This window comes from Drosophila rhopaloa, unplaced genomic scaffold (genome assembly GCF_018152115.1).
Source record: "Drosophila rhopaloa isolate 14029-0021.01 unplaced genomic scaffold, ASM1815211v1 contig_3, whole genome shotgun sequence".
NCBI classification, from domain to species: Eukaryota; Metazoa; Arthropoda; class Insecta; order Diptera; family Drosophilidae; genus Drosophila; species Drosophila rhopaloa.
In genome coordinates, this window is record NW_025335123.1 from 4,283,106 (window position 1) to 4,306,573 (window position 23,468).

Consider the following 23,468-nt stretch of genomic DNA (forward strand, 5'->3'; position numbering starts at 1 on the left):
GCTAAAAAGTCCTGCGAGGGCCAAGGCGACGACCTGTGCAGCCTAAGCCAAAGAAGGCGGCTTGTGCGAAGCCAAAGAAGGCGGCTGCAAAGCCCAAGAAGGCGGCTTGTGCAAAGCCAAAGAAGGCGGCTGCAAAGCCCAAGAATAAGTGACCTATTCCTATAGGATCCTAATCAACATATCCTGTTTTGTAGCGTAGAGGGTTAACAAAATTCAGACAGTTAAAACCCGACTTGGATCTACTCATCCCTATTCCCTTTTCAAAACTCACCTTCTCATCGTACCAAGCGCGTAGGGCAACTGGAACTCGCGGACCACCACTCGACACTGCTCCAGGGTCACCGCCATGCCGGTGCGATCCTTGGCGCAGAGGAGACCGCCACTGATCCAGAGGTGGCGGCCCGCATCAACATTGGCTTCCCGCAGCTGAAGGAGTCGCGATCGGCGCAACTAAAGGCGCGACTGGAGCACCTGAAGGCGCAGCGGTCCAGCAAGGAACTGGAGCAGCTGGCGCGCACCAACAAGTGTGAGTGGAGCCAGGGATCATGGGAAGGTGTACCCACAATCGCTTATTTTGTTCCCCTATCTCCTGCCCGCAGTGATCATTGACCTGGACAAGGTGCAGCGGACCTACGTAAAGACCACGGGCCAGCACGATCTGCGTCTGCTTGCAGATCACTACGGCATATTCGAGCACCTCTTCGGCAGCGCTTACTTTGTGCCCCGGGTGCCGCTCAGCATAAGCTACGAGGTGGACGGTGACAGTCTGGCCCCCGTCTACAATGGCAACGTGATCAAGCCGGCGGAGGCGGCCAAGGCGCCGCAGATCAGCTTCGATGGCCTGCTGGACCCCATCACCGGGCAAGCCGCCGGCCAGGACACTTACTGGACCCTGCTGGCCACCAATCCCGATGCGCACTACACAAACGCGACGGCGGAATGCCTGCATTGGTTCATGTAAGTTCAGTTTTTTTCTGAAGAGGACGCCATTCCTGAACCGTCTTTTGCAGTGCCAACATACCCAACGGCAAGGTGGGCGATGGCCAGGTGCTCGCCGAGTATCTACCGCCATTTCCGCCCCGCGGCGTGGGCTACCAGCGAATGGTGTTCGTGCTCTACAAGCAGGAGGCGCGTCTGGATCTCGGCTCCTATCAGCTGGCCGATGCCGACTACAACAACCTGGAGAAGCGCACCTTTAGTACCCTTGACTTCTATCGCCAGCACCAAGAGCAGCTGACGCCGGCTGGCCTGGCCTTCTATCAGACCAACTGGGATGAGTCGCTGACCCATTTGTACCATGATGTCTTAAGTGAGTTAAGCGGTGGCGATCTCGTCAGATCTCACAGTAATAATTTGGCATCTATCGCGCAGAGAGCAAGGAGCCAGTCTACGAGTACGACTTCCCCAAGCCGTATCTGGCCGACCAGAAGTTCTTCCCGCTGAAACAGCCCTTCAATCTGTACATGGACAAGCACCGCGACCAAAAGCAGGTCAACAAGGAGTACCTGGAACGGAAGCTGGCCAAAACACACCCCTTCGAAGGACCGGAGCAGTCGTTGCGCTTCCCCAACGCCCATCCCATTCGCGATGTACCCTCGTGGCTGAAGACACGAGATCCGGAAGCAGCGTCTGGGCACCGGACGGGTTCAGGACTATTAGGGATGCAATGCTGTTAGGTTTGTGGGTAATAGTGGTTAACAAGTTTGTTTTTTATTCACTGGAAGTAAATGAGTCGCTAGAGTACGGTTGCCTCTTTTGCAAACTACAACTACGTGGATATAGCCTAAATAAATATGGGAAGGGGGGATATAGCGGGTCATACTACCGAATTGGAATTGGAATTGTGTGATGCGTTAACAATTGTCCGGAAGTGACTCCTTCAATGTGCTAATTTAATTAGTTACCTATTATTTCCTCTCACTTGTTTCTATGTTTTGCTTGCCTCGCGCAAAATTGGTTAAATTGTTTTGTATGTATTTTTGGCACAGTTTTATACGTTTTGTTTTGCTTCGCTTCGCTGATATACATATCTCTGTGTTAAGTTGTCCCATGTCCATTAAGTACTTGACCGCCATTGGATCGACCGGACCGCTCTACATTTGGACATTTGGATTCGGATGGGGATCCCGAGTGGAGCCCTTAAGTCTGCGCCTTGCCGTAGCTACCAACTGGTGGCCTGTACATGGCCGGCAGAAAAGAGACCTGAGTTCGATTGAAGGCATACTTCCGCTTCCCAATGTTCTTGAGTACGTTATCCATGCGCGTTCCCTCACTGAAATAAAATGGAAGAGCAGAATTGAATTATTTAACAATAAATATATTTTTCAATTAAATTTTAGTGGAGTTTCGTATATAGTAAGGGGCGTTCATCATGTCATAAAATTTTGGCTGGGCACTATTCTTATAGTTTTATGGAGGTGTTACAGGCAGTGCCCCAAAATGGGATTCCCCAAGAAAGGGTAGGCGTCAAAATAGCCTTAAAAGTTTTGATTTCGCCGTCAGCGATAGTCCACTGCCCGACCGAATCAGCCATCTCATCTTCCAAGCTTTTTGCCGAGTGGGAGCACAGCAGCTCCAATATGCTAAATGCTTCTTCCAGGTAAGTCGCCTGTCTAGGGTAAGCCCAAAGTACTTAACCGTGGCAGAGTGATCGATGGAAACCCCGTCCAGAGTAAGGCGACATGTGATCAGCGGAAAAGTGGCATGCTGAAACTAACTCAACGCCCACGCTTCAAACTCATTTCACATGACCTGCCTCTGAGAGAGGTTCAAGTCTTATAAAATTGTTTAAATCAAAGCAATCCTTGTTTTGAGACTGTTGCTTACAATTTTTTTAACATAGCAACCCTTGTGAGCCCGATCAGGTATTTACTATTTAACTTGCTTTCCAAGCTCAGTACACGTCCGTATTTCGACGAATAAACACCTCAATTTTTTTAACAATTCATAAATTTCATTTAATTTTATAATCGGTAAGACATTGTTTTGTGACAGTCCCATAAAATTGTTTAAACATAGCAACCCTTGTGAGCCCGATCAGGTATTTACTATTTAACTTGCTTTCCAAGCTCAGTACACGTCCGTATTTCGACGAATAAACACCTCAATTTTTTTAACAATTCATAAATTTCATTTAATTTTATAATCGGTAAGACATTGTTTTGTGACAGTCCCATAAAATTTTTTAAACATAGCAACCCTTGTGAGCCCGATCAGGTATTTACTATTTAACTTGCTTCCAATAACTCAGTACACGTCCGTATTTCGACGAATAAACACCTCAATTTTTCAAAGAATTCATAAATTTCATTTAATTTTATAATCGGTAAGACATTGTTTTGTGACAGTCCCATAAAATTTTTTAAACATAGCAACCCTTGTGAGCCCGATCAGGTATTTACTATTTAACTTGCTTTCCAAGCTCAGTACACGTCCGTATTTCGACGAATAAACACCTCAATTTTTTTAACAATTCATAAATTTCATTTAATTTTATAATCGGTAAGACATTGTTTTGTGACAGTCCCATAAAATTTTTTAAACATAGCAACCCTTGTGAGCCCGATCAGGTATTTACTATTTAACTTGCTTTCCAAGCTCAGTACACGTCCGTATTTCGACGAATAAACACCTCAATTTTTTTAACAATTCATAAATTTCATTTAATTTTATAATCGGTAAGACATTGTTTTGTGACAGTCCCATAAAATTTTTTAAACATAGCAACCCTTGTGAGCCCGATCAGGTATTTACTATTTAACTTGCTTCCAATAACTCAGTACACGTCCGTATTTCGACGAATAAACACCTCAATTTTTCAAAGAATTCATAAATTTCATTTAATTTTATAATCGGTAAGACATTGTTTTGTGACAGTCCCATAAAATTTTTTAAACATAGCAACCCTTGTGAGCCCGATCAGGTATTTACTATTTAACTTGCTTCCAATAACTCAGTACACGTCCGTATTTCGACGAATAAACACCTCAATTTTTTTAACAATTCATAAATTTCATTTAATTTTATAATCGGTAAGACATTGTTTTGTGCCAGTCCCATACAATTTTTAAAACATAGCAACCCTTGTGAGCCCGATCAGGTATTTACTATTTAACTTGCTTTCCAAGCTCAGTACACGTCCGTATTTCGACGAATAAACACCTTAATTTTTTAAAGAATTCATAAATTTCATTTAATTGTATAATCGGTAAGACATTGTTTTGTGACAGTCCCATACAATTTTTAAAACATAGCAACCCTTGTGAGCCCGATCAGCTATTTTCTATTTAACTTGCTTCCAATAACTCAGTACACGTCCGTATTTCGACGAATAAACACCTGAATTTTTTTTAAACAATTCATAAATTTCATTTAATTGTATACTCGGTAAGACATTGTTTTTTTGACAGTGCCATAAAATTTTTAAAACATAGCAACCCTTGTGAGCCCGATCAGGTATTTTCTATTTAACTTGCTTCCAATAACTCAGTACACGTCCGTATTTCGACGAATAAACACCTCAATTTTTCAAAGAATTCATAAATTTCATTTAATTTTATAATCGGTAAGACATTGTTTTGTGACAGTCCCATACAATTTTTAAAACATAGCAACCCTTGTGAGCCCGATCAGGTATTTTCTATTTAACTTGCTTCCAATAACTCAGTACACGTCCGTATTTCGACGAATAAAAACCTCAAATTGTTTAAACAATTTACAAATTTCATTTAAGAAATTGTTTTGTGACAGTCCCATACAACTTTTAAACCATAGCAACCCTTGTGAGCCCGATCAGATATTTACTATTTAACTTGCTTCCCATAACTCAGTACACGTCCACATTTTGTCGCAAGTTCTCACGAAGAAAACTTATCCAGTGGTATTTTTCAGTTTAAATCAACGTATTTTTCCTTTCAGATAGTAGAACAAATTTCTTAGTAAACATGGGTAGGTCCGATACATATTTTTACCCCACATCGAGCGAGGAATATGAGAGTGACGCTCCGCAAACCGATAGAGGATGTGACATGGGAGGCAGGAAGCGTAAGGCCACACCGCGCGTAAAGACACAGCGAGCATCCGCAAAGCACAAGCCAATGTCTGTGGAAAAAAGAAAAAGGTTTGTGAAGCTAAAAAAGTCCTGCGAGGGCCAAGGCGACGACCTGTGCGAAGCCAAAGAAGGCGGCTTGTGCGAAGCCAAAGAAGGCGGCTGCAAAGCCCAAGAAGGCGGCTTGTGCAAAGCCAAAGAAGGCGGCTGCAAAGCCCAAGAAGGCGGCTTGTGCAAAGCCCAAGAAGAAGTGACCTATTCCTATAGGATCCTAATCAACATATCCTGTTTTGTAGCGTAGAGGGTTAACAAAATTCAGACAGTTAAAACCCGACTTGGATCTACTCATCCCTATTCCCTTTTCAAAACTCACCTTCTCATCGTACCAAGCGCGTAGGGCAACTGGAACTCGCGGACCACCACTCGACACTGCTCCAGGGTCACCGCCATGCCGGTGCGATCCTTGGCGCAGAGGAGACCGCCACTGATCCAGAGGTGGCGGCCCGCATCAACATTGGCTTCCCGCAGCTGAAGGAGTCGCGATCGGCGCAACTAAAGGCGCGACTGGAGCACCTGAAGGCGCAGCGGTCCAGCAAGGAACTGGAGCAGCTGGCGCGCACCAACAAGTGTGAGTGGAGCCAGGGATCATGGGAAGGTGTACCCACAATCGCTTATTTTGTTCCCCTATCTCCTGCCCGCAGTGATCATTGACCTGGACAAGGTGCAGCGGACCTACGTAAAGACCACGGGCCAGCACGATCTGCGTCTGCTTGCAGATCACTACGGCATATTCGAGCACCTCTTCGGCAGCGCTTACTTTGTGCCCCGGGTGCCGCTCAGCATAAGCTACGAGGTGGACGGTGACAGTCTGGCCCCCGTCTACAATGGCAACGTGATCAAGCCGGCGGAGGCGGCCAAGGCGCCGCAGATCAGCTTCGATGGCCTGCTGGACCCCATCACCGGGCAAGCCGCCGGCCAGGACACTTACTGGACCCTGCTGGCCACCAATCCCGATGCGCACTACACAAACGCGACGGCGGAATTCCTGCATTGGTTCATGTAAGTTCAGTTTTTTTCTGAAGAGGACGCCATTCCTGAACCGTCTTTTGCAGTGCCAACATACCCAACGGCAAGGTGGGTGATGGCCAGGTGCTCGCCGAGTATCTACCGCCATTTCCGCCCCGCGGCGTGGGCTACCAGCGAATGGTGTTCGTGCTCTACAAGCAGGAGGCGCGTCTGGATCTCGGCTCCTATCAGCTGGCCGATGCCGACTACAACAACCTGGAGAAGCGCACCTTTAGTACCCTTGACTTCTATCGCCAGCACCAAGAGCAGCTGACGCCGGCTGGCCTGGCCTTCTATCAGACCAACTGGGATGAGTCGCTGACCCATTTGTACCATGATGTCTTAAGTGAGTTAAGCGGTGGCGATCTCGTCAGATCTCACAGTAATAATTTGGCATCTATCGCGCAGAGAGCAAGGAGCCAGTCTACGAGTACGACTTCCCCAAGCCGTATCTGGCCGACCAGAAGTTCTTCCCGCTGAAACAGCCCTTCAATCTGTACATGGACAAGCACCGCGACCAAAAGCAGGTCAACAAGGAGTACCTGGAACGGAAGCTGGCCAAAACACACCCCTTCGAAGGACCGGAGCAGTCGTTGCGCTTCCCCAACGCCCATCCCATTCGCGATGTACCCTCGTGGCTGAAGACACGAGATCCGGAAGCAGCGTCTGGGCACCGGACGGGTTCAGGACTATTAGGGATGCAATGCTGTTAGGTTTGTGGGTAATAGTGGTTAACAAGTTTGTTTTTTATTCACTGGAAGTAAATGAGTCGCTAGAGTACGGTTGCCTCTTTTGCAAACTACAACTACGTGGATATAGCCTAAATAAATATGGGAAGGGGGATATAGCGGGTCATACTACCGAATTGGAATTGGAATTGTGTGATGCGTTAACAATTGTCCGGAAGTGACTCCTTCAATGTGCTAATTTAATTAGTTACCTATTATTTCCTCTCACTTGTTTCTATGTTTTGCTTGCCTCGCGCAAAATTGGTTAAATTGTTTTGTATGTATTTTTGGCACAGTTTTATACGTTTTGTTTTGCTTCGCTTCGCTGATATACATATCTCTGTGTTAAGTTGTCCCATGTCCATTAAGTACTTGACCGCCATTGGATCGACCGGACCGCTCTACATTTGGACATTTGGATTCGGATGGGGATCCCGAGTGGAGCCCTTAAGTCTGCGCCTTGCCGTAGCTACCAACTGGTGGCCTGTACATGGCCGGCAGAAAAGAGACCTGAGTTCGATTGAAGGCATACTTCCGCTTCCCAATGTTCTTGAGTACGTTATCCATGCGCGTTCCCTCACTGAAATAAAATGGAAGAGCAGAATTGAATTATTTAACAATAAATATATTTTTCAATTAAATTTTAGTGGAGTTTCGTATATAGTAAGGGGCGTTCATCATGTCATAAAATTTTGGCTGGGCACTATTCTTATAGTTTTATGGAGGTGTTACAGGCAGTGCCCCAAAATGGGATTCCCCAAGAAAGGGTAGGCGTCAAAATAGCCTTAAAAAGTTTTGATTTCGCCGTCAGCGATAGTCCACTGCCCGACCGAATCAGCCATCTCATCTTCCAAGCTTTTTGCCGAGTGGGAGCACAGCAGCTCCAATATGCTAAATGCTTCTTCCAGGTAAGTCGCCTGTCTAGGGTAAGCCCAAAGTACTTAACCGTGGCAGAGTGATCGATGGAAACCCCGTCCAGAGTAAGGCGACATGTGATCAGCGGAAAAGTGGCATGCTGAAACTAACTCAACGCCCACGCTTCAAACTCATTTCACATGACCTGCCTCTGAGAGAGGTTCAAGTCTTATAAAATTGTTTAAATCAAAGCAATCCTTGTTTTGAGACTGTTGCTTACAATTTTTTTAACATAGCAACCCTTGTGAGCCCGATCAGGTATTTACTATTTAACTTGCTTTCCAAGCTCAGTACACGTCCGTATTTCGACGAATAAACACCTCAATTTTTTTAACAATTCATAAATTTCATTTAATTTTATAATCGGTAAGACATTGTTTTGTGACAGTCCCATAAAATTTTTTAAACATAGCAACCCTTGTGAGCCCGATCAGGTATTTACTATTTAACTTGCTTTCCAAGCTCAGTACACGTCCGTATTTCGACGAATAAACACCTCAATTTTTCAAAGAATTCATAAATTTCATTTAATTTTATAATCGGTAAGACATTGTTTTGTGACAGTCCCATACAATTTTTAAAACATAGCAACCCTTGTGAGCGCGATCAGCTATTTTCTATTTAACTTGCTTCCAATAACTCAGTACACGTCCGTATTTCGACGAATAAACACCTCAATTTTTTTAACAATTCATAAATTTCATTTAATTTTTTAATCGGTAAGACATTGTTTTGTGACAGTCCCATACAATTTTTAAAACATAGCAACCCTTGTGAGCCCGATCAGGTATTTACTATTTAACTTGCTTTCCAAGCTCAGTACACGTCCGTATTTCGACGAATAAACACCTCAAATTTTTCAAAGAATTTATAAATTTCATGTTATTATATAATCGGTAAGACACTGTTTTGTAACAGTCCCATAAAATTTTTAAAACATAGCAACCCTTGTGAGCCCGATCAGGTATTTACTATTTAACTTGCTTTCCAAGCTCAGTACACGTCCGTATTTCGACGAATAAACACCTCAATTTTTCAAAGAATTCATAAATTTCATTTAATTTTATAATCGGTAAGACATTGTTTTGTGACAGTCCCATAAAATTTTTAAAACATAGCAACCCTTGTGAGCCCGATCAGCTATTTTCTATTTAACTTGCTTCCAATAACTCAGTACACGTCCGTATTTCGACGAATAAACACCTCAATTTTTCAAAGAATTCATAAATTTCATTTAATTTTATAATCGGTAAGACATTGTTTTGTGACAGTCCCATACAATTTTTAAAACATAGCAACCCTCGTGAGCCCGATCAGCTATTTTCTATTTAACTTGCTTCCAATAACTCAGTACACGTCCGTATTTCGACGAATAAACACCTCAATTTTTCAAAGAATTCATAAATTTCATTTAATTTTATAATCGGTAAGACATTGTTTTGTGACAGTCCCATACAATTTTTAAAACATAGCAACCCTCGTGAGCCCGATCAGCTATTTTCTATTTAACTTGCTTCCAATAACTCAGTACACGTCCGTATTTCGACGAATAAACACCTCAAATTTTTCAAAGAATTTATAAATTTCATGTTATTATATAATCGGTAAGACACTGTTTTGTAACAGTCCCATAAAATTTTTAAAACATAGCAACCCTTGTGAGCCCGATCAGCTATTTTCTATTTAACTTGCTTCCAATAACTCAGTACACGTCCGTATTTCGACGAATAAACACCTCAAATTGTTTAAACAATTTACAAATTTCATTTAAGAAATTGTTTTGTGACAGTCCCATACAACTTTTAAACCATAGCAACCCTTGTGAGCCCGATCAGGTATTTTCTATTCAACTTGCTTCCAATAACTCAGTACACGTCCGTATTTCGACGAATAAACACCTCAAATTGTTTAAACAATTTACAAATTTCATTTAAGAAATTGTTTTGTGACAGTCCCATACAACTTTTAAACCATAGCAACCCTTGTGAGCCCGATCAGATATTTACTATTTAACTTGCTTCCCATAACTCAGTACACGTCCACATTTTGTCGCAAGTTCTCACGAAGAAAACTTATCCAGTGGTATTTTTCAGTTTAAATCAACGTATTTTTCCTTTCAGATAGTAGAACAAATTTCTTAGTAAACATGGGTAGGTCCGATACATATTTTTACCCCACATCGAGCGAGGAATATGAGAGTGACGCTCCGCAAACCGATAGAGGATGTGACATGGGAGGCAGGAAGCGTAAGGCCACACCGCGCGTAAAGACACAGCGAGCATCCGCAAAGCACAAGCCAATGTCTGTGGAAAAAGAAAAAGGTTTGTGAAGCTAAAAAGTCCTGCGAGGGCCAAGGCGACGACCTGTGCGAAGCCAAAGAAGGCGGCTTGTGCGAAGCCAAAGAAGGCGGCTGCAAAGCCCAAGAAGGCGGCTTGTGCAAAGCCAAAGAAGGCGGCTGCAAAGCCCAAGAATAAGTGACCTATTCCTATAGGATCCTAATCAACATATCCTGTTTTGTAGCGTAGAGGGTTAACAAAATTCAGACAGTTAAAACCCGACTTGGATCTACTCATCCCTATTCCCTTTTCAAAACTCACCTTCTCATCGTACCAAGCGCGTAGGGCAACTGGAACTCGCGGACCACCACTCGACACTGCTCCAGGGTCACCGCCATGCCGGTGCGATCCTTGGCGCAGAGGAGACCGCCACTGATCCAGAGGTGGCGGCCCGCATCAACATTGGCTTCCCGCAGCTGAAGGAGTCGCGATCGGCGCAACTAAAGGCGCGACTGGAGCACCTGAAGGCGCAGCGGTCCAGCAAGGAACTGGAGCAGCTGGCGCGCACCAACAAGTGTGAGTGGAGCCAGGGATCATGGGAAGGTGTACCCACAATCGCTTATTTTGTTCCCCTATCTCCTGCCCGCAGTGATCATTGACCTGGACAAGGTGCAGCGGACCTACGTAAAGACCACGGGCCAGCACGATCTGCGTCTGCTTGCAGATCACTACGGCATATTCGAGCACCTCTTCGGCAGCGCTTACTTTGTGCCCCGGGTGCCGCTCAGCATAAGCTACGAGGTGGACGGTGACAGTCTGGCCCCCGTCTACAATGGCAACGTGATCAAGCCGGCGGAGGCGGCCAAGGCGCCGCAGATCAGCTTCGATGGCCTGCTGGACCCCATCACCGGGCAAGCCGCCGGCCAGGACACTTACTGGACCCTGCTGGCCACCAATCCCGATGCGCACTACACAAACGCGACGGCGGAATGCCTGCATTGGTTCATGTAAGTTCAGTTTTTTCTGAAGAGGACGCCATTCCTGAACCGTCTTTTGCAGTGCCAACATACCCAACGGCAAGGTGGGCGATGGCCAGGTGCTCGCCGAGTATCTACCGCCATTTCCGCCCCGCGGCGTGGGCTACCAGCGAATGGTGTTCGTGCTCTACAAGCAGGAGGCGCGTCTGGATCTCGGCTCCTATCAGCTGGCCGATGCCGACTACAACAACCTGGAGAAGCGCACCTTTAGTACCCTTGACTTCTATCGCCAGCACCAAGAGCAGCTGACGCCGGCTGGCCTGGCCTTCTATCAGACCAACTGGGATGAGTCGCTGACCCATTTGTACCATGATGTCTTAAGTGAGTTAAGCGGTGGCGATCTCGTCAGATCTCACAGTAATAATTTGGCACCTATCGCGCAGAGAGCAAGGAGCCAGTCTACGAGTACGACTTCCCCAAGCCGTATCTGGCCGACCAGAAGTTCTTCCCGCTGAAACAGCCCTTCAATCTGTACATGGACAAGCACCGCGACCAAAAGCAGGTCAACAAGGAGTACCTGGAACGGAAGCTGGCCAAAACACACCCCTTCGAAGGACCGGAGCAGTCGTTGCGCTTCCCCAACGCCCATCCCATTCGCGATGTACCCTCGTGGCTGAAGACAGAGATCCGGAAGCAGCGTCTGGGCACCGGACGGGTTCAGGACTATTAGGGATGCAATGCTGTTAGGTTTGTGGGTAATAGTGGTTAACAAGTTTGTTTTTTATTCACTGGAAGTAAATGAGTCGCTAGAGTACGGTTGCCTCTTTTGCAAACTACAACTACGTGGATATAGCCTAAATAAATATGGGAAGGGGGATATAGCGGGTCATACTACCGAATTGGAATTGGAATTGTGTGATGCGTTAACAATTGTCCGGAAGTGACTCCTTCAATGTGCTAATTTAATTAGTTACCTATTATTTCCTCTCACTTGTTTCTATGTTTTGCTTGCCTCGCGCAAAATTGGTTAAATTGTTTTGTATGTATTTTTGGCACAGTTTTATACGTTTTGTTTTGCTTCGCTTCGCTGATATACATATCTCTGTGTTAAGTTGTCCCATGTCCATTAAGTACTTGACCGCCATTGGATCGACCGGACCGCTCTACATTTGGACATTTGGATTCGGATGGGGATCCCGAGTGGAGCCCTTAAGTCTGCGCCTTGCCGTAGCTACCAACTGGTGGCCTGTACATGGCCGGCAGAAAAGAGACCTGAGTTCGATTGAAGGCATACTTCCGCTTCCCAATGTTCTTGAGTACGTTATCCATGCGCGTTCCCTCACTGAAATAAAATGGAAGAGCAGAATTGAATTATTTAACAATAAATATATTTTTCAATTAAATTTTAGTGGAGTTTCGTATATAGTAAGGGGCGTTCATCATGTCATAAAATTTTGGCTGGGCACTATTCTTATAGTTTTATGGAGGTGTTACAGGCAGTGCCCCAAAATGGGATTCCCCAAGAAAGGGTAGGCGTCAAAATAGCCTTAAAAAGTTTTGATTTCGCCGTCAGCGATAGTCCACTGCCCGACCGAATCAGCCATCTCATCTTCCAAGCTTTTTGCCGAGTGGGAGCACAGCAGCTCCAATATGCTAAATGCTTCTTCCAGGTAAGTCGCCTGTCTAGGGTAAGCCCAAAGTACTTAACCGTGGCAGAGTGATCGATGGAAACCCCGTCCAGAGTAAGGCGACATGTGATCAGCGGAAAAGTGGCATGCTGAAACTAACTCAACGCCCACGCTTCAAACTCATTTCACATGACCTGCCTCTGAGAGAGGTTCAAGTCTTATAAAATTGTTTAAATCAAAGCAATCCTTGTTTTGAGACTGTTGCTTACAATTTTTTTAACATAGCAACCCTTGTGAGCCCGATCAGGTATTTACTATTTAACTTGCTTTCCAAGCTCAGTACACGTCCGTATTTCGACGAATAAACACCTCAATTTTTTTAACAATTCATAAATTTCATTTAATTTTATAATCGGTAAGACATTGTTTTGTGACAGTCCCATAAAATTTTTTAAACATAGCAACCCTTGTGAGCCCGATCAGGTATTTACTATTTAACTTGCTTCCAATAACTCAGTACACGTCCGTATTTCGACGAATAAACACCTCAATTTTTCAAAGAATTCATAAATTTCATTTAATTTTATAATCGGTAAGACATTGTTTTGTGACAGTCCCATAAAATTTTTTAAACATAGCAACCCTTGTTAGCCCGATCAGGTATTTACTATTTAACTTGCTTCCAATAACTCAGTACACGTCCGTATTTCGACGAATAAACACCTCAATTTTTTTAACAATTCATAAATTTCATTTAATTTTATAATCGGTAAGACATTGTTTTGTGCCAGTCCCATACAATTTTTAAAACATAGCAACCCTTGTGAGCCCGATCAGGTATTTACTATTTAACTTGCTTTCCAAGCTCAGTACACGTCCGTATTTCGACGAATAAACACCTCAAATTTTTCAAAGAATTTATAAATTTCATTTAATTTTATAATCGGTAAGACATTGTTTTGTGACAGTCCCATACAATTTTTAAAACATAGCAACCCTTGCGAGCCCGATCAGATATTTACTATTTAACTTGCTTCCCATAACTCAGTACACGTCCGTATTTCGACGAATAAACACCTGAATTTTTTTTAAACAATTCATAAATTTCATTTAATTGTATACTCGGTAAGACATTGTTTTGTGACAGTCCCATACAATTTTTAAAACATAGCAACCCTTGTGAGCCCGATCAGCTATTTTCTATTTAACTTGCTTCCAATAACTCAGTACACGTCCGTATTTCGACGAATAAACACCTCAATTTTTCAAAGAATTCATAAATTTCATTTAATTTTATAATCGGTAAGACATTGTTTTGTGACAGTCCCATACAATTTTTAAAACATAGCAACCCTTGTGAGCGCGATCAGGTATTTTCTATTCAACTTGCTTCCAATAACTCAGTACACGTCCGTATTTCGACGAATAAACACCTCAATTTTTTTTAAACAATTCATAAATTTCATTTAATTTTATAATCGGTAAGACATTGTTTTGTGACAGTCCCATACAATTTTTAAAACATAGCAACCCTTGTGAGCCCGATCAGCTATTTTCTATTTAACTTGCTTCCAATAACTCAGTACACGTCCGTATTTCGACGAATAAACACCTCAATTTTTTTTAAACAATTCATAAATTTCATTTAATTTTATAATCGGTAAGACATTGTTTTGTGACAGTCCCATACAATTTTTAAAACATAGCAACCCTTGTGAGCCCGATCAGGTATTTACTATTTAACTTGCTTTCCAAGCTCAGTACACGTCCGTATTTCGACGAATAAACACCTCAAATTTTTCAAAGAATTTATAAATTTCATTTAATTTTATAATCGGTAAGACATTGTTTTGTGACAGTCCCATACAATTTTTAAAACATAGCAACCCTTGTGAGCGCGATCAGGTATTTTCTATTCAACTTGCTTCCAATAACTCGGTACACGTCCGTATTTCGACGAATAAACACCTCAATTTTTTTTAAACAATTCATAAATTTCATTTAATTTTATAATCGGTAAGACATTGTTTTGTGACAGTCCCATACAATTTTTAAAACATAGCAACCCTTGTGAGCCCGATCAGCTATTTTCTATTTAACTTGCTTCCAATAACTCAGTACACGTCCGTATTTCGACGAATAAACACCTGAATTTTTTTTAAACAATTCATAAATTTCATTTAATTGTATACTCGGTAAGACATTGTTTTTTTGACAGTGCCATAAAATTTTTAAAACATAGCAACCCTTGTGAGCCCGATCAGGTATTTTCTATTTAACTTGCTTCCCAAGCTCAGTACACGTCCGTATTTCGACGAATAAACACCTTAATTTTTTAAAGAATTCATAAATTTCATTTAATTGTATAATCGGTAAGACATTGTTTTGTGACAGTCCCATACAATTTTTAAAACATAGCAACCCTTGTGAGCCCGATCAGCTATTTTCTATTTAACTTGCTTCCAATAACTCAGTACACGTCCGTATTTCGACGAATAAACACCTCAAATTTTTCAAAGAATTCATAAATTTCATTTAATTTTATAATCGGTAAGACATTGTTTTGTGACAGTCCCATACAATTTTTAAAACATAGCAACCCTCGTGAGCCCGATCAGGTATTTTCTATTCAACTTGCTTCCAATAACTCAGTACACGTCCGTATTTCGACGAATAAACACCTCAAATTGTTTAAACAATTTACAAATTTCATTTAAGAAATTGTTTTGTGACAGTCCCATACAACTTTTAAACCATAGCAACCCTTGTGAGCCCGATCAGATATTTACTATTTAACTTGCTTCCCATAACTCAGTACACGTCCACATTTTGTCGCAAGTTCTCACGAAGAAAACTTATCCAGTGGTATTTTTCAGTTTAAATCAACGTATTTTTCCTTTCAGATAGTAGAACAAATTTCTTAGTAAACATGGGTAGGTCCGATACATATTTTTACCCCACATCGAGCGAGGAATATGAGAGTGACGCTCCGCAAACCGATAGAGGATGTGACATGGGAGGCAGGAAGCGTAAGGCCACACCGCGCGTAAAGACACAGCGAGCATCCGCAAAGCACAAGCCAATGTCTGTGGAAAAAAGAAAAAGGTTTGTGAAGCTAAAAAGTCCTGCGAGGGCCAAGGCGACGACCTGTGCGAAGCCAAAGAAGGCGGCTTGTGCGAAGCCAAAGAAGGCGGCTGCAAAGCCCAAGAAGGCGGCTTGTGCAAAGCCAAAGAAGGCGGCTGCAAAGCCCAAGAAGGCGGCTTGTGCAAAGCCCAAGAAGAAGTGACCTATTCCTATAGGATCCTAATCAACATATCCTGTTTTGTAGCGTAGAGGGTTAACAAAATTCAGACAGTTAAAACCCGACTTGGATCTACTCATCCCTATTCCCTTTTCAAAACTCACCTTCTCATCGTACCAAGCGCGTAGGGCACGTGCTTGGCGGGCAACTGGAACTCGCGGACCAGCACACGACACTGCTCCAGGGTCACCGCCATGCCGGTGCGATCCTTGGCGCTCTTACAGGACGTGAATCGTAGCCCGTCCATCAGCCGGCAAGCGTCCTCGGCCAGGTGAAGAATCTTAACGTTCTTTGAGACGTTCGCCCGGAGCTGCTGCTCCATAAAGCCAAGGAGCGACTGCAGCGACTCACCGGAGTCGACGGAGCCGAGGCCCAGCTTCCGGTAGCGCCCGAAGTACTGGCTCAGGCGGAGAAAGTTGTCCCAGTTGGAGCGGTGCTGTTCACGAGTTTGACCCAGCGTCTCGGCAAAGCTGGCCTTTTCATTAATGCCGATGTTGAAGAAGACCGGCGTGATCTTGAAGGAGATGGAGGTGCCATTTCCCGGAAGCGAGTGCTCCGGCACAGGGAGCTGCACCTCTAACGCCTGCCGCGATCCTGTGATCCGGGGCGTCGGCGCCAGCGCCGTCTCGCCCTGTGCTCGAACCAGCTGGAAACTGACGGCGGACAAGTCTTCAATGGCGATACACATGTCGCTAAACATGTCTGCCTCGTTACCGTACAGCGTCAGCAGGCCCTCGAAGTACGCCAGCGGCCCCAAATCGCGGAGCATGACCAAGTAGCCCATGTCAAGCTCGCTGCCCCATAGCCGGACCATCAGACAGCTGACCAGCGCGGTTAGCTGAAAGGAAGGATGTTCGTTAGTTTTTCGTCAGAAGTTGCAGCCACGGCCTGCGCGGGAATAGAGATGGCCACCCAAATGTATTCGGGAATGCGTAGATCCAACACAGAAATGCAACCCAACTGGGTCGCAAATATACCTATTCAAATATTTTGGTTTTCAAAAAAGCAGTCGAGTTACGAGGTCCTCTATGGATAAGACTACGACTCTACTCAAAACTCTACCAAAATCTCTAGTTTCTTTGAATCTATGTAACAAAAAGAAAAATTGGATATTAATATATGAGACTGTTTGGCTAAGAATGTAGCTTATTCTTTGGGGCAAAACCTGACATTCATCTGTTTAGGCAAATCGGAATGCCTTTAGAAATTGTTTCATATCTATACATAAATCGAGGATTGATTGTTTATAATAAACTTCATCACACTTGCACTGGTCAAATGGTGGATTGCACTTAAATACGACTTGCTTTTAAAAATGTATTTTTTCATTTAGGTGAAAGACTGGATCATAAAAGAAACCGACATAACTTAAATATTTTCTAGAGATTGTCTTGATAGGACTAATAAATTGTTTTAAATGCTGCATTGGTATATAAGCTTCGTCTTGCCGAAACTGGCTTATTATCTTGCCTTTTCCTAAACCGATTTTGTGTTTGTTTGGTCTACTCTGTTTTTGGTTTGACTTTAGGTTTCGGGTGCAGGAATTTGGTTATAACCCAACTTCCTTAGGTTTCTCCTTACCGCTTGGGAGAAGCAGACGTCCCTGCGGTACGTGATGCTCGCCTGGAGCCGGTTGCAGCGCATGTCCTGCTGCAGGCGCTGCACCGAGTGCATCAGCCGGGCGGTCTTCAGCAGGCGGTCCATGGCGTGGCGCAGCTTGCGCATGCTGGGCCGCAGTTCCGCCGCCCAATCCGTGGTCATTGAGAGGTCCAGGCCGTCGGTGAACTTGTTGCCCTTCTTGACTGTCACGGCCACCGATCCGGGGCAGCCGGAACTGGATCCACTCTCCGCCGTCGGCTTGAGATCCAGATCGAGCTTGGGGGGCTGCTTCCCGGCTGCTGGCGCAGAGATCACGTCCGGCGCCTGCTGCGGCGCCACTGCGAAGCCCTCCCGCTTAAGCGGGACCTTCGGATGGCGCAACCGGATCGCCGGACTGTCGCAGCGGCCGCAGAAGAACTTCAGCTTGCTGACCAGGCACATCACGCTCGCCTCAATGTTCAGCTGGGTGAGATCCATTGGCTCCGGCTCCTCCGTGGGCCGGTAGTAGTTGGCCGACGGCGAGGAGCTCATCAGCTTGGTGTCCAGGAACCCGGCCGGTGGCTGTTGATGCCGCTGCCTCTGCTCCCGTCGCCCGATCTCGTCCAGATCGATTAGCTGCAGCACGGATAGATTGGCTGGCACTTCTGGGACTTGGGACGTGGACGTGGAAGTGGCCGCGTACTGGGATTGCCAGGCCAGCGGCAGCGACTGATATGTGGCCTCCTCCTCGGCCTCGCGGGGATTCCTGCCCTGCTCCAGACTGCGCAGGTGATCGTTGTAGCATTTGACCACATGCTGCAGCGAGTCGATGGCCCGGATGTCCAGCGAGCTGGACGGAGAGCTGTTACTCGGATGCCAGCTGTTGGAGCGCATCAGCGGTGGCTGACCGCGGGGCCAGAGATCTGGCGGCGCCACCACCGGGGTGGCAAAGTCCTCCAGCTCCGGCGACTTCAGCTCCAGAGCTGTCAGCTGCTGGGTGATCTTGCGGAAGGGCGACATCGGCTCCATCAGCACGTTCTCCGGCTCCTCGATGATGCGATGGCGCTCGATGAAGGTCACCGCCTCCTCCACGATGCTCGGCTCCCAGATGTTGAGCAGCGTGCGTGTGCGGGCCACCATCTGGTTGCACAGCGGCATCATGTCCTTGGAGCTGCGCCGGCTGGCCAGCTGGAGCAGCTGCGACATCAGCTCGACGATCTCCTTGCGCAGCTGCTTGGTGGCCTGCACGGCGTCGTTGGCCGCCTGCACCTTGCACGCGTTGCTCTGCTCCAGCTTCCACGACTTGCTCTCCTGCAGCAGCCTGTCGGACAAAGGATAAATCATTAAGGATGGCCTCAAGGTCGGTACTCTTATTATTCATTTAAAAAAAGAAAGAAAGAACCAAGGGTTGCGAGAGTTACCCTCGTTGACTTTAGGAAAATACCGATACACCCGATCATTCCAAATATAAACAATATAACAAATTATACAGCAAAAAAAAGGGTAATAGTCGAATTTAAAAAAAAACTAAAAAAGTGTACTTAAGGAAAATTGTTTCTATGACTATCAAACAAATTTTATTTAGTAAGCAGATCTAGTTAAAACATTTTTAGGATCTTTATAATCTTAATTATTTTTTTAGATTTTTCAATTTTCTTTTTAACGATTTGTATTGTTTTAATTTTTATAAAAGAGACAGAAATCATGTGAAAGACAATATTCTTTAGGATTTTTGTGATACTAAATTTTCACACCAATTTTGCAAACTAAAAAAATAAGAAAAAAAATATTAAAATATAACCATAACTAAAAATATAGCAATATTGCAGATTAATCGTTACATTTTTTGTTTTTAATTATTATGAAACTGTTTTAGATTTAGAAAGACAAATTATAGAATTTCGAAGAGAAAAAAAAGGCAAAACTTTTAGAATTGCTCAAATCTCTTTTGTTATTTCTTTTCAACGATTGTTATGGATCACATTTGCATTAGAGAATCCAAAATAATAATAATGTTTTAAAGGATAGAGAATTTTTTTACTTTTTGTGCTTACAGATGATGTTTTCAGACAGTGGTTAAATATCTTTCGGAATTTTCTACTGCTTTAATTTCGAAAATGTGTACAAACTCTCGACCGACATCATAATAACCCCTCTGTTTGTGCAGGTTCTTTACCCAATGACATATTCCACTCACTTGATCAGGCCGCCGCACTTGCGTCCCTTGGCGTCGTGGCGCGTGAAGGCGCCCACGGTGACCACGTCCAGGAGGCCGCGCCGCTGCAGCGTGTCGTTCTGGGCCCACATCCGCTGGACGTGCAGGTTGACCGGCAGGAACTCCAGCGCCTCGTCCGCCTTCGCCGAGGAGCGCTTGAAGGAGATGCCGTCGCGGGCCAGCTGCTGGATGTTCTGCTTGGCCTGCGAGTAGTCCTTGAGCAGGCGCAGGTGCTCCTCGAGCAGGTTCATCTGGCGCCATCGCCACTCGCCACTCAGCTCGCCCATTCCAGAGATCTCCTGCAGCAGCTCCTTCTCGCGCTGGATCCAGATGGAGAGCAGCTGTTGGGGCAGCAGGCAGCACAGGCGCGCCTCCAGCAGCGTCTCCTGCACACTTATGTCCGCCCCCAGGGACGAGTGCAGCCGGTAGGTGCGCAGGCGCGGATTCGAGCACACCCGCTGCAGGCCGCACTGCTGCGGCACAAACAACCGAACTCCCAATTTGGGCGGCAACGACTGGGTGCGACGATGGGCTGTGGATCAGTTAAGTCGACATGGTATAGTGGTAATTCTCATATATCATTCCTTGGATAATTAAATAATTCTAATTCTAAACTCTGGGCAAATGCACTCCCGATTTAAGTTCGTTTGAATTCTGGGACGCCGTCGAATCTTAAAGCCCATATATGACAAATAGGTTTCAATGATAAAATGTTTCAAACTTAATATGCCTCATATGCTAAAATTATTTAGCTGATTCAAAACCTTATGAGTAAATGGATTCCTATTATTCACGCAGTACGATTTATCATTTCGACAATTTTAAAGGATTTTTTTCCTAAACGAATTTTACTGTTGAGTCTCGGGATGAACATATCTATAACCTCACCTCGCCTGCTGCTTGTGGTGGCTCCCGTGGCGGCGCCCGATCCGTCAAAGAGCTGAGTGCTGGAGCGCGGGGGCCCGTTCCCCGACTGGCCGGGCTCCACGGCGGCGTCGGGTGACCAGGAGGCCAGGGTGATGAAGCCGCACTCGCCGCGCGGCGATGTGAGTGGCAGGCGCAGCCGGCTGGTGTCCTGAATGACGCCCAGGGCCACCTCGGCGTGGCCCAGCGGCAGGGCCGTGAGCGTCATCCGCTCGCGGACGTCGTAGACGCTGAAGCGGAGGCGCGTGGCGGCCGAGAAGCCGGTGCTGCGCTGGAAGCGCATGGTGCACAGGAACTGCGGGCTGCGCGTGCGCTCCTGCAGCTCGGTGCGGGCATGCTCTCGCCACAGGCAATCCTCTCCAGACGCCGGGAGCAGCGAGCATACCACCTGCGGGTTGGGCGACCGGCCCACCGTGTCCAGGGGCAGGGTATCACAGGAGAGGGCCGTCTCGCAGATGGGCAGCTCCGAGAGATCGAGTTCTGCAAGAAGAAGAGTAGACCAGGTGAGATCACAGGGGAGGGATTTGAAGGGGGCAGTGCTAAAGCGGGTGGGATTAGGATTAAATAACAAACAACAGTTAATTCCGTTTAAATTCATTAGCAAAACAAAGTTTATTCCAAGAATAAATTCATCTTTTCAGCTCCATCACATGGATTAAATTCCATATCCAAATGGCTTTGGATTACACATAAAAATATAACATATAAATTTAAAAATTGTGAGCAAAATCTTAAACGTTTCAGTTCAATCGCGACCCACCTCCGGTTACGATTAGATTTCACAAAATACAAAATTTAACAATATATATGCAGAATGTTTGCGAATGAAGCGTTTTTGAGTTAATCGAAAATGGAATCTAATGACAACAGACCGGATGTGGGTGCATGGAAGTGAGCGAGAGGCTTGGAGTGCAGGTGTGGGTGGGTGAGTGGAACAGAGCATGGGTAAATATTTGGATTTGGTTAACAGAACTGAAACGATAACGACCTCCGCGCTCCTTGGCTGATTGTTTGGTTTTTTGGTTTAGGTTAGAACTGTATAAGATCACCTTCAAACGGCGCCACCACCTCCAGGGGGGCGACTCCTCCGCCGGCTGGCCCTGCAGCTGCTCTTGCACCTGCTGCTCCAAGGGCATTCCCAAGTCAATGTGATTCCCCATTCCCGGGCCGTTCAGCTGGCGGCCCTTGGCGACGATCTGATCCTTTAGCTGCCGGATGAGCACGTTCAGCTTCTCGCTGGATGCCTGTTCGATGCAGTGCACCCAGGCCAGGCGCTCGGCCGACGAACGGCTGATGAAGCGCTCCGATGCGCTGTCCTTGAAGTCTGTCGTTGCAGGGGAAAATCAATTATCAAAGGCACTCCCAATTATACTGGGCACTCAGATACCGCCACTCACCTAGATCGAAAACGTAGCCCTCGGGATCACGCTCTTCATTCTGTATTCGCGGACGACAGTTCTCCAGCACCAAGAGGCCGGCCACCGCTGACTTGGGGTCCTTATCCTTGAGGTAGAACAGTAAATTGCCACGCAGTTTACACCAACGTTCAACTCTGACTGTGGGCGGGAGAATGAAGTGCATAAGCCAAGTGCCTGGACAGGACATGTGGTGTGGTGTGATGTGGTGTGAGTGCAAGGGTGCAGGTGCACGGTGCTGAATGAATGGGTGAGTGCCTAGATGGGTGGTGTGTAATTGGGGATACCTTCGCTGGAGCGCCACAGGAATCCCTCCTGGCGGTCGATGATAATGAGCAGGCCCTCCTTGTCGAACCGGGTTGCTGGATTGCTGGCCAGGGAGTTCAGTTCCGACTTGTTAAAGCGCATGGCGATGGCGACCCTGCGTGGACAACCCATTCGATTAGTACTCCGTAGATGGACGGGCACGCCCGCAGCCCGACCACATCAATAATTCACGGCAATTACACGATGTGTACGTGCCCAGTGGGCGTGGGCTGGCCAGCTTTTATGGGGAGGGGCTGGGCGCGGGTACTGTGGGCTGTGGGCGTGCCAAGGATACACATACACACCTCCTTTTTGGTCCTGCGACCTCGTTACTGCCTTGTTATTGTTGTTGTTGCTGCAGCCCAGCTGTTTGCGGATGCCAACTTATCTCGTCTCTCTCTCTTTGGCTGCTCCTGCTGGCCAACGGGTTGGGTCATCCGTCGCTCGGAGTGACTGCCCCGGGCTGCGCCGTAATCGTAATCTCGTAATTGTGCCAATAATAAACAACTAATTAAATTTGGCAGTAGATAAGCGCACTGCGCTCCAGCTTCATATTGGAAAATCTCCCGTTGGCGACAGTGTTGGGCAGCGTCCAAGCTTGACGCTTTAGCGATGACAAACGTTGTCATGGGTATCGCACAAAAATTATTATCCAATCGAAATTAAAGAACGATAATGTTATCGGGTTTTGAATAATCATTTAACATATTTCATAAAAATACAAAATTGAATGTCATGTGCAAATTATTAAAACAGACTTTAGTTATTATATTGAAAATATTTTAACGGTTTACGAGAGTAAATCAAGTGAAATTATACTTTCAGTTTTTATGGCTCATAAAAATAATTAATTTGTTCTTCTTGGCCAACTATGGAATCGCGAAAAAAAGGTTTCATTTTATATATTTCCCCCTAATTAATCCATTGCTAGCATTGATTTACCTAAACGCAATTTACAAAATATTCATATTTATTTTTATCCCGCTTTGGTAATCAATATATCTTGCCTTACAATTCTATAATCAAAAATTAGCCATTTGGGATATTAAAAAACCATCTTCCCAATATTTGTCCTTCTTCCCGCCCACTAAAA

The 23,468-nt window shown here is 45.4% G+C and overlaps 4 protein-coding genes, 1 long non-coding RNA gene and 2 pseudogenes across 9 annotated transcripts; 6 read left to right on the top strand and 1 right to left on the bottom strand.

Annotated features, from left to right (window-relative positions):
* Positions 1-225: 225 nt before the first annotated feature.
* LOC123038016 lies at positions 226-1,768 on the top strand (annotated as a pseudogene).
* Positions 1,769-4,559: 2,791 nt separating this feature from the next.
* LOC123037966 lies at positions 4,560-5,451 on the top strand. The gene is made up of 2 exons (XM_044461014.1): positions 4,560-4,564; positions 4,918-5,451. The coding sequence occupies exon 2, from the start codon at positions 4,944-4,946 to the stop codon at positions 5,346-5,348; it is 405 nt and encodes a 134-aa protein (XP_044316949.1). The 5' UTR covers positions 4,560-4,564; positions 4,918-4,943; the 3' UTR covers positions 5,349-5,451.
* LOC123037945 lies at positions 5,384-6,917 on the top strand (annotated as a pseudogene).
* Positions 6,918-8,070: 1,153 nt separating this feature from the next.
* Positions 8,071-9,961, top strand: LOC123037970. The gene is made up of 2 exons (XR_006417701.1): positions 8,071-8,121; positions 9,876-9,961. It is a non-coding gene; the product is annotated as an uncharacterized LOC123037970 (long non-coding RNA).
* A 24-nt stretch (positions 9,962-9,985) lies between these two features.
* LOC123037946 (39S ribosomal protein L38, mitochondrial-like) lies at positions 9,986-11,847 on the top strand. Its single transcript, XM_044460812.1, has 5 exons — positions 9,986-10,076; positions 10,305-10,607; positions 10,681-11,038; positions 11,091-11,389; positions 11,452-11,847. The coding sequence occupies exons 1-5, from the start codon at positions 9,986-9,988 to the stop codon at positions 11,736-11,738; spliced, it is 1,338 nt and encodes a 445-aa protein (XP_044316747.1). The 3' UTR covers positions 11,739-11,847.
* LOC108037966 (inositol polyphosphate-4-phosphatase type I A) lies at positions 11,774-22,977 on the bottom strand. The gene is given in 10 exon segments (XM_044461013.1): positions 11,774-12,350; positions 16,042-16,775; positions 17,519-18,836; positions 19,713-20,262; positions 20,619-21,134; positions 21,704-21,736; positions 21,739-21,978; positions 22,052-22,210; positions 22,357-22,490; positions 22,681-22,977. Coding segments are annotated over 9 exon segments (3,804 nt in total). The 5' UTR covers positions 22,478-22,490; positions 22,681-22,977; the 3' UTR covers positions 11,774-12,217.
* LOC108037967 (histone H1E-like) lies at positions 13,001-16,064 on the top strand. 5 transcript variants are annotated; one of them, XM_044461020.1, is made up of 2 exons: positions 13,001-13,051; positions 15,540-16,064. In XM_044461020.1, the coding sequence occupies exon 2, from the start codon at positions 15,566-15,568 to the stop codon at positions 15,920-15,922; it is 357 nt and encodes a 118-aa protein (XP_044316955.1). In that variant the 5' UTR covers positions 13,001-13,051; positions 15,540-15,565; the 3' UTR covers positions 15,923-16,064. The 5 variants fall into 5 exon arrangements, with proteins under 5 accessions (XP_044316955.1, XP_044316956.1, XP_044316957.1 ...); XM_044461021.1 differs by lacking the exon at positions 13,001-13,051 and adding an exon at positions 13,178-13,228; XM_044461022.1 differs by lacking the exon at positions 13,001-13,051 and adding an exon at positions 13,560-13,582.
* Positions 22,978-23,468: the final 491 nt, after the last annotated feature.